The sequence below is a fragment of the Aplysia californica genome, unplaced genomic scaffold, assembly GCF_000002075.1.
Source record: "Aplysia californica isolate F4 #8 unplaced genomic scaffold, AplCal3.0 scaffold00039, whole genome shotgun sequence".
Lineage (NCBI taxonomy): Eukaryota > Metazoa > Mollusca > Gastropoda > Aplysiida > Aplysiidae > Aplysia > Aplysia californica.
The window spans coordinates 1,108,718-1,120,187 of NW_004797309.1; the positions used below are offsets into that span (position 1 = coordinate 1,108,718).

At 41.0% G+C, this 11,470-nt stretch overlaps 1 protein-coding gene across 1 annotated transcript in view; it reads left to right on the plus strand.

Annotated features, from left to right (window-relative positions):
- LOC100533424 (hyperpolarizaion-activated cyclic nucleotide-gated cation channel) overlaps positions 1–659 on the plus strand; it is a gene marked incomplete at both ends in the record, with an annotated part of 135,047 nt that extends 134,388 nt beyond the window's left edge. Inside the window, 1 exon segment of the mRNA NM_001204707.1 lies at positions 209–659. Coding sequence (NP_001191636.1) covers positions 209–659 — 451 coding nt within the window.
- Positions 660–11,470: the final 10,811 nt, after the last annotated feature.

An 11,470-nucleotide genomic window follows, 5' to 3' on the forward strand; every position in this document is an offset into this window, starting at 1 on the left:
AGTAGCAGCAGCAGCAGCAGCTTTTATTGTAATATTATCATCATCATCATCATAAATCATCAGCATCACTATATCAAATTTAGTGTTTACTCATGATACTTACTTTTTTCCCTTCCTTTCTCCCCTTTCTATTACGTGAACGCCTTCAACGTCAACACCAAAACGACCCTCCTGCTCCAACACACGCGGACCACTAACCCACTCGACAGAAATCTGTCTACTGACCAACGCCCGGCGCGTGGCCAGTGTCCGAGCGGAGACGTACGCCTGCCTGTACTCTCTGGCCGTGGAACACTTCACGGCGGTGCTGGAGCGCTATCCCGTCATGAGACGCACCATGGAGAGCGTGGCGGCCGAGCGACTCACCAAGATCGGCAAGAACCCCAGCATCGTCAGCAGTCGCGCCGATCTGGAGGAGGACCAGAAGATGGTTAATGAGATCGTCATGGAGTCCACGCCCATCCCCACTAGCGCGAGTGAAGACGAAGACCGGGACTCCGACGAGAGCTCGGATGGGAGCAAACAGAAGAAAAAGACAGCGTTCAAGTTTGACTTCTCTACGAAGCTGCATAAGATTTCAGAAGAGAAGAAGAATAAGTCGCCGAAGGAGCACAGTAAGGAGAGGGATCTCCTAGAGTTCGGGGAGACGAAGCACCACCATGGTCACATGTGGGCGAAGCTGCCTAAGGTTTATTCAGGTTCGAACCTGTTTGGTCTGAAAGTGCCGACCCTGCCCGAGAGGAAACGATCAGGTAGCGTGGGCGATGCCTTCGGCTTAGCTAGCACTCGCCTCACGCAAAGCTTGGACGAGGTGGAGGAGGATGAAATTCAGGAGCCGGAGGATAAGCGACGAGGAAGCTTCCTCAGCGGACGCATCCTCAAAGCGTTTGAACTGAAAGATCTCAAAGGCAAACACGACAAGAAGGGCCACGCTCACTCTCCCTCAAAGGACGATAAGAAGCAACACTCGTCAGAGAACGAGGACAGTTTATGCCCCGCAGCTCCTTCGTCAGAAGACCACGCCAGTCTTCTCACACCGTGCGAGCCTAAAGAGACATCTGATTTTGCGTCTATTTCAATCCGCGAGGCCAACAAAGACTTTGACCCCCTCAGAACCTCGTCGAGTCATGGCCCTAAAAGCCCGTCGAGAAAGTCACCGACCGGCTCTGACGGCAAGAAGTATGTGGGAATGAGGTCCTTGAAATCGTCGCTAAAGTCTTGCACAGCTCCCATTCTCGCTAGCAGTGAGCCGGCTGAGATGACCGGCGTGGAGTGTTCTGAAATAGGCAGCAGTACAACACAGAGGTCAACAGATGGGGCGGGGCGGGATGAAGTTTTACCCAAGGCAGACGGCAAGGGAAAAGAAGCCAAGGCAAAAGACCAACAGCCCAAAGTTGTTTTTTTCACTGACCCAATAATCCATGCATACGACAGAAATGTAAGCAATAGTTGATACACACATAATTACCCGTATTACAAAACAGATGATCATGAATTTGTAAATTTTCTTTGCGATGAGATATTTATGCACTCAGTTTTGTTTACTGGCCTGATCCAGAAGGCACAGTGTCCAGTGTAGGTTCACCTTCAAGTTTAGTTCCAAGTGCACATTGAAACGAGAGACCGTTAGAATATGTAAACAAAACTATTAACGACTTTTAAACATTTCAACTGAGAAAAAAACACGGGATAAAAATTGTAAATCTAGCATCTTTCTTGAGTATATAGCCAACGTAAATGGAGGGGTTTAGTGAAAAACAGGATAAGTCCATTCTTAGAAAAAGATCAGGTTGCCAAACCGTAACTTACAAAAGTACTTAACTTTTAGTTTGTCCTTACTCGGTATTATTAGGATGTCGGGGGGGGGGGGGGGGGTGCAGGTTTCGGTCCTCTGCCAGGTGAAGGGCAACTCGGGTCACCCTGAAACGTCGCTGGCCAACGGGGTTCTGGTGAAGTTTGCTAAAAACCGAAGAAAGGATGAGCTTACAACAGTACTTGTAGAATATCTCTATGGAAGTACATGTATATATAATCAAGAGGAAAACCAACAAGGTAACCCATAAAGTACATTTTTGCATTATTAGCAAATCAAGTTAAGAACACGCCGTCTTCATAAAATTGTGAAATACAGGCTAGGTTGTGCTAGGATTAATGGGACTTAGCTTGTTTATCGCCTGGCCCCTTCAAATACATTAACCACTTCCCACTCCCTTGTATGTCATTTCTTGCATAGATTTATGAAACCAACTTTTTAAAAGAAACTATTCTTTTGTATATACTATATTATTGTCAGAGCTAAGCCTCTCTTCTACGATAAAACGTATGAAATAAACCAAAATCCTCGACGACTTGCATGTTGAAACCTTTGTTTACCAAAAGCTGAAGAGAGCTTCTTACTTTACATACTTTGAGCTTTCTTCTGCCTTCTAAGAACAAACTCTGCAACAATATCTGATCCAACCTTTTGACATAAATACCCTGCATGGGGCATTAACATATTTATTTCAGCATAATAAATAAAATGTGAGTTTGGATTGTGTTTATACTGGACAAATACTACACGCTTTGTTCTCGTTATACAGCTTTTATACAAAGTAGCTGTGCTTGTTTAGATTACAACTATGAAGTTGAAAAAATGTCCTTTCGATTGATCTAACTATCTGTCTATCTGTCTATCTATCTATCTATCTATCTATTTACCTACCTATCGATCTATCTATCTATCTATCAATCTATCTATCTATCTATCAATCTATCTATCTAGATCTATCTATCTATCTGTCTGTCTGTCAGTCTGTCTGTCTGTCTGTCTGTCTGTCTGTCTGTCTGTCTATCTATTTATCTCACAAAGCAGTTGTCAGTTTATTCCAATTTGATGACTGCTCTCCTAGCAAATAGCAGTTATTGTCATTCTATTCTTATATCTAAACAAAAAGCAATAACAAATTCATATGGTAATATTTATCGTAACAATGTGTTCAACCGGTTGAGGATCCTTAGGTCTAACGTAAAGGGTAACAATGTATTTTTCCACCAAAAGAAAATATCCATTCACATAGAGGCGCCTGTGAGCCCACCTCACCTCGAAAGCACACGAGATACCAGACGGTAAATGTAATGTTCCAAAGTCACATCACTATGCACTACTTTTGTTGTGTGAACGCGTTTTTCCCCTTTCGTTTAGTACCCATGTATAATCTCTTCTCATCATCATCTTGTAGATGACCATTCACTGTTGTTCTCATCATCAGATTACGACATCTTCATGACGCTTCATACCCATTTCACAGTATTCCATTTGTCTTAGGTAGATTCAAGACTTTTCAAACACCTATTAAAGCATGTCTTTCAGGGCTGAAATAGAAAAACATTATATGTATAGGTATAGGCACGCTTTGGTGTCTTCTGGTGTCAACCACTACATTGCTGACAGATAGTTATCCATAAGCTAAATCTAATGGAATATACCTATACAGAAAAAAACACAAATGGTTTGCTTATAAATTGTACCTTCGATTGTTCGACTGTCTAAGATTTTTTATCATGGGTATCATATGTGAATATATAATAGAATCAGTTCCAATGTTTTAATTGCTTTTTGCCTCTTAACATGCTGAGTAGTTCTATGTTAGAGAGAGAGAGAGAGAGAGAGAGAGAGAGAGAGAGAGAGAGAGAGAGAGAGAGACAGAGAGACAGAGAGAGAGAGACAGAGAGAGAGAGAGAGAAAGAGAAGAGGACATGGAGAGTGCCAGCGAAAGAGATAGAAACAATAAGACAGAGATTATGAGGAAGAGGAATAGAGGGAGGAAGAAGAGGAGGAGGGGAGGAAGTCGGAGGAGTGAGAAGAAGCGGGTAATTTGTGGATAACTGAATAAGTTTTGAATGGAAGCCAAGGTGCATTGTGTTTCCTTCAGGAAAAAGACATGACTTTAACTTCTAATTTGTGTGCAAAGGTGACAAAAAGAGACCTATGTAATTCAACATCATCACGTGTTGGAGACGTTGAAAAAATATAATAGATTATTTGTCTTAAAAAGCTAGTGCCTAACCTTACGTGCTTGACGATATCTTAGCTTTTGAAGAAGTGGTAGCTTATGTTTTAGTTTATAAATGAGGATATGTAGTATTCAGAAGAAAGACCTAACACTTGGGGGTAATAGTTGATTCTTGCGATGGCTGTTACAAACTCTGCTACACATCACATTTCAGGCAAGTTGTTAGGGTCTTATCACAGGAGAACAGAGCCGGAGTTTTGTGTGGTTCAGTACTGAAAACATTTAGCATTGTGACCTGAAGGTCCTTTGTTTAATTCCTTTTATGATCTCTCAGATATAATTTAAGCTCAGTGAGTTTTCTTCAGTGCGGGTTCTAACTACTGAGCTTCGCCCTTCTTACTTTGTCTAATTTTTTAAAATTCGTTTCACCCCCCCCCCCCACCTCCCCACCCCCCCTTATTTTTTCTTTTATATATCACTTGCTCCAACTAGGCACAGAGAGGGATAGATAGATAGACAGACAGACAGACAGACAGACAGACAGACAGACAGACAGACAGACAGACAGACAGACAGACAGACAGACAGACAGACAGACAGACACATAGATAGATAGATAGATAGATAGATAGATAGATAGATAGATAGATAGATAGATCGATAGATAAATAGATAGATCAGTTCATTGATCGATTGATTGATTGATTGATTGATTGATTGATTAATTGATTGATTGATTGATTGTGTGGGAGAGAGAGAGATAGAAAGGATGAGGCAAGGACAGAGAAATGAGTGAAAATCTAAAATAGGGTTTATAATATTATGGTTGCAATATATTGATCAATCATTTTTGTATTCGAATAATGTAATTAACCATTAAAGGTCACTAGGTGTGAAAACTTCATCTTACCAAATTTGTTATAGATTAATAACAATAATTGTTCTGTACTGTCACATCGTCTCAACGTCAATAAAAATGTGTTAGAATTAAGTATCCATCTGTTTTAACATGTTCCAAAAACCATGCTCAAGAAGTCTCACACAAACATTTATTCAAAATTGACGTGTAGAAAAGTAGTTGCAGGTCAACAATGTTCCTCTAATCCATCCCATTTCTCTGACTTAGTACAATATCATGTACCAAGCTTTTTTTCCTTGAAGTTGGAAGACCCTTTAAAATTCCTCTTCAGGCACTTTCCCAGACTTTACGTAACATAATGTGCATACGATTTGGCTTGTTTTTTTTTTTTTACTGCAGCCCCTTTATCATGCTTATTGGATCTACTAAAAATTGAAAGGGTAATTTTTTTTTAACATAATTTAATTATAAAGAATGTAAGTCACGTTTTACCGAAAAGAAGAGTTCTCAGTACTTGTATGACGACACATCAACACATTGTAACTCTTTGAGACACATACCAGGGGAGACAACAAAACACGGCATTTGTATGAAATGACAAGATCAGAGTTAATTCATTTACAAATTACCCAAACCCTGCAGCATAGTCTTAACTCCAGCTTTTGTTTATTGTTATTTTGTTTTAATTTAAGGTTTGTCTGGAAATGACCATAAGGTAGCTTAGGTCCTTTATTTTTCTGACCCCAATCAGTTACACAGAAAATAGCTTATCTACCTCATTGTTTTAGACACTGAAACAGGGGCTTCTTTCGATGAAATCTAAGACAACAATCCTTCCAGTTCATGTTCTTTATCTAGAGTGTTTTCTTTACATATTATAGAAAATGTTAAACTTAACGAAAGCATAATAAACCCCCGTACCATTCGTAACGGGATAAGATCAGGGTAATGTAGCTCGAGCATCAAAGAAATGAATGGAGAACCATGGTCGCCGATGTCCGCCGCAGATATGGCACTTGATAATGATGAATTCATAACTTTCATCACGTATATCGTTTACAAAACTAACCTGGCCATTACTTTATGCTAACCATAGCTGAAGCATAACGTGCTCAACATAACTCTATGCTGACCAAACGACGTCCTGTTGATAGCATTGGGTAAGGTGGGAAAACAGTGGTTTATAAACTTTTATCATGACAGGGTCAGGCGATTGATATCTTCTCTTGATTAGAATTCGACATTTCCACTTTCATTTTGGTCTAGGAACACCCCTACCAATAAATGAGAGTTGAAATCATTCCTGCCACACCTACCAGATCGGTTTCTGCGACCCACATTTATTGAAGCCAGCTGTATCTCTATGTTGCATCTCCCACATGCCCTTGTTGCCTCTTTGTCACTGTCCACTTTTTTTCTTCAACTGCTTTATTTTTGTTTTAATCTTTTTTTATACATTTTTATTTGAATCTTTAATTTCATTCTCGTTCCTGGAATCTGATATGAGCTCAGCAAAGCTCAGACCTGAGCGAAAGCCTAGTGCAGTCAATGTGCATTAAACCAGTTGTGGATCGGTCAATGCTGGGTCGAACTTGTTCCAGTAATTCGAAGCAAGCTCCTTTCTTTTCCTGCCCGTAGAGGCCCCTGCTCGTCTTCGTCTTTCAAAGCCACTTTCATCCGCCTCATTATCACTAACATCGTCAAACAGTAATTGCCATCATGTTGGTTTTTTTTTTAATCATTGGCACACGTAAACACACACTATGCTCATGCCCATCCTTGTAAATGTATATTATTATAGATATGATTTGTTCATCCTGTAGCTGTTACGGCGTAGTATAAGAATTACTTTTTATGAAATGCAACGAAGGATATGTGAACTAATAAAAAGAAATGAGCTCGCCATCTCGAGTGTTTGATGTGTTTTGTATTGGAGGGGGAGGAGGAGGAGGATGTGGTGATGGAGGAGAAGGGGAGGAAGAGTAATGGCCCAGTTACACGTAACGATAAATTGTACAAAAACTGGACGATCTAGCGATCATACGATAAATTGTACAAAAACTGGACGATCTAGCGATCATACGATAAATTGTACAAAAACTGGACGATCTAGCGATCATACGATAAATTGTACAAAAACTGGACGATCTAGCGATCATACGATAAATTGTACAAAAACTGGACGATCTAGCGATCGTACGATAAATTGTACAAAAACTGGACGATCTAGCGATCATACGATAAATTGTACAAAAACTGGACGATCTAGCGATCATACGATAAAGTGTACAAAAACTGGACGATCTAGCGATCATACGATAAATTGTACAAAAACTGGACGATCTAGCGATCATACGATAAATTGTACAAAAACTGGACGATCTAGCGATCATACGATAAATTGTACAAAAACTGGACGATCTAGCGATCATACGATAAATTGTACAAAAACTGGACGATCTAGCGATCATACGATAAATTGTACAAAAACTGGACGATCTAGCGATCATACGATAAATTGTACAAAAACTGGACGATCTAGCGATCATACGATAAATTGTACAAAAACTGGACGATCTAGCGATCATACGATAAAGTGTACAAAAACTGGACGATCTAGCGATCATACGATAAATTGTACAAAAACTGGACGATCTAGCGATCATACGATAAATTGTACAAAAACTGGACGATCAAGCGATCATACGATAAATTGTGACACGTGGTGCCCACTACGTCTGGATCTGACCGATCGCCCGACTCGTTCGCCTGAAACTGAAAACAAGCACGTGTAGCATATATAGACACACACACAAGTAAGTCATTGTGGGACGAGACATATCATTCATACATTCCACCCGAACAGCTTGGACACTTTCACTGAACTGTCACTCATGAACTCAAGTGCGACGTACTACACATAACAACACACCTCAACAATTTGGTCTTAAGGTTAGTCGCCACACACCTCCCCCCAGCACAGACGTCTCATAGGATCATTGGTAGCGTGCAGATGAACGCACTTGACGTCCAGCACGTGACGTGAGTTGTCTGTGGTGAACCTCCTCTGTAGCTTGCTCTCGCCCATCGGTGTTCCTAACGGTAGGCTTTGGTTCCCGCAACACCGGAGGGCGGCCGCGTCGTGCTGGTTGCTGTAGATGGACAGGTTGGGTAGGTTGAGGCGATCTACTGAAATGCGTTCCTTGCGGCCTCCAATGTCCAGAAGGAAGGTCTTTTCTCCTGGGGCGAGAACCATGTCAGGACCTGTGTATGGTCTTTGAAGTGAACTTTTCACGGTGTCTGTGCGGATGTAAACATACTTAGCTGTTAACAAAGACGGTGTGAAGAATGTGACAGGGTCACTGTGGTGGATAGCCCGTCCAGGCCTAGTGAACTGTGCTTTAGCTCGAAAAGCTGTTTAAAAAATCGGTTGCTGACCAGGCAGATGCTTCAGAGGGTAAAACATAACCTGGAACGGTCAGTGGCTCGCCATAGACCAGTTCTGCTTATGGATATCCCAGGTCATCCTTGGGAGCGGTTCGTAGCCCAAGGAGTACCCAAGGAAGTTCTTCCACCCAGTAGTTACCAGTGAGTCTTGCCTTCAATGTCGTTTTCAGTGAGCGATAGAACCGTTCGATCATTCCATTTGCTTGGGGGTGAAAAGCCGTTGTTCTATGTAAGCGGACTCCAAGGCATTGAGCTATGTCAGTCCAAATTGCAGAAATGAACTGAGATCCTCGGTCCGATGATACATCGGCAGGAACACAAAAACGGGAGATCCAGCCTCCTATGAGAGCGTTGACACATTCGTCTGTTGTTATGTTAGGCATAAGGATCACCTCTGGCCATCATATGCTGCGGTCAATAATGGTCAAAAGATACCGTTGACCACAGGAATGAGGAAGTGGACCTACTGTATCAATATTGATGTGTGAAAACCGTTGTCGGGGTCACCAATGTAGCATTAAGAGACACACACACTAGTAAGTCATTGCGGGACGAGACATATCATCTATGCATTCCACCCGAACAGCTTGGACACTTTCACTGAACTGTCACTCATGAACTCAAGTGCGACGTACTACACATAACAACAGCACACCTCAACAATTTGGTCTTTAGGTTAGTCGCCACACGTTGTTTTTTTTTAGGCACCCTAGAAGGGCGCCGATCGCCCGATCCCATCCGTAGTGGGCACCCCGTATTATGGTCCGGTTATACGTAGCGATGAATTGTACAAAAACTGGACGATCTAGCGATCATACGATAAATCGTTTAAGATGTAACCTCAAAATTGTACAACAATTGGACAATTGGACGATGGCTTGAAGACTTCAGTCGAGAAACCAAGCGCTGTTTGATATTTTTCGAGCGATCATGTTCAGATTTGGGGATAGACGCGCTGTGACGAAGAATCACTTAAAAATTTGTCGTCGCGCAGGATTAAACTGAGAGTGCAAAATGTTATAAAATAATTATCGCATCTTAAAACTTATTTCCGATTCGGAATCAGCGTCTCAAAATAAGCAATGTAGCTCGCATGGATCCTGGTTTGATGCGATATTATGTAAATTTTAGAAATGTTATTATTTAATTGATCGTCAAATGTGAAGTTATGAATAAGGTCACTCGGCGCGTTGAGCATAATAATGATAATAATAATAATAATAATAATAATAATAATAATAATAATAATAATAATGATGAAGATCATAGTTTCTATATCGCCCACTCCCGTGTAAACACAGCTGTCGGCGCTTTACATAAATGCATGTACGAACAACATTCACGCACGCGACACACACTCACGTACTCACACACACAATCACACTCACACACACACACACACACACACACACACACACACACACATACACACACACATACACACACACATACACACACACACACTAACACACACACATACATACAAACACACACACACACACACACACTCACGCACACATTATACGCACACATGTGCACACACATGCACGCCAAACACACACACACACACACACACACACACACACACACACACATACACACATCTACTTGCTTATCACACGGGCACGCTTACACATTGTTACGAAATGAGCACATACATATACGTAATAAAATAATATACACAATGCATTTCGCAAAATACATAAATGGATACATAGTCATTTACATAACATTGTACCGAACATGAATCTACTGACATAAAAATGATGTAATTAAATGTGTCTTTAAAGATTTCTTTTAAATTTAGGCTCAGATGTTGTATGTCTCAAAGGTTGGGGAAGAGAGTTCCAAACTGATGGAGCAAGGTGGGCAAACGACCTTTCAGTCAAGTCAAAGCTTCTACTTCTACACACAACGCGGTACAGTATGGCCACCTTCTTCAAAGATACTGTTCTGTTATTTATCAAAATGTACAGCGGATGGGGTTGAGGGGGGCGGGGGGCGCTCTCATGATCTAGAGGTACAGTGTTCGCCTTTTATTCATAAGGTCCAGGGCTTGAAATCTTCCCATAGAATGCACGCAAATTTATGTCGTCGCAAAGAGGCATGCTGGCTTAATAACGAAGAATCTTCTCGATCGAAAGAAAACTGGACGATTATAGATTGGAACGTGTAAACAGACAACACAGTTCGATAAAACGGACAGTTCTCGCACATGGCGAATCTGTTACAATTTATCATTGCGTGTAACCGTTGCTGAAGAATGGAGGAGGAGGAGTGGTGGAGGAGAAGTGGAGGAGGAGGAGTGGAGGGGGGAGGAGAGACAAAGGAAAGAGGAGGAAGGAAGAAAACGTGGAGGTAGAGGGGGGAATGGAGGAGGAGGAGTTGAACATTAGTTGAAAGAGCCGGAAGGGAATTGAGGGAGACCAGGACATCATTTTAGTGAAATCCCCCCCCCCCCTTTTCCCAACCTAAAAATAATATACATGTAGTAAGTACAAGCAAAAACTAGCAAGATGGTACAAGTAACGATTTGTGCTGAATTTGGCAGATAATAGATGATCAAAACTAACGTTATTATATCACAATTTATTTTTGTGCCTTTAAAATACAAAATAACGCCAGAAGAAGCAGTAGATCTAAGTCATTTCAAAGGCGACTCCACAACGTGGGGATTTATATCGACAAATAAGAATAATAGTGATTTTCACATTCTGTTTTGTCTACTAGATCAAAATCTAAATTCAATAGCAAACAAACTCTCGAGTAGTGGGTGCAAAGACACAAATCTTATCATTTGTACCAAGCATTCCGGTGGAAAGGTTTGTAGACTATAATATTATTATTATTATAAGCCATAAAGTTTGAAACTTCCTGGTGGGTTAATACCTCGTCAACAGTATCCTTTCATAACAACTCAGTTCGTTTGGAAGTGAACAATCAACGATAGAAAGTAAGGCTTCTTTAATAGTTTCTCCCAATCTTCTCGTATTTGAAGTTTGAATACTATAGTTATTTCTAATAGACTGGATTATTAACAACTACAGAGTGCAAATGTGTAAACGCAAACAGAACGCCAGTACCCTAATTACATTTTCCATCATCTATGTTTTAGATTATCTGACTGAAAGGAGGAAGACATATGGAGAGAAAGAGAGAGAGAGAGAGA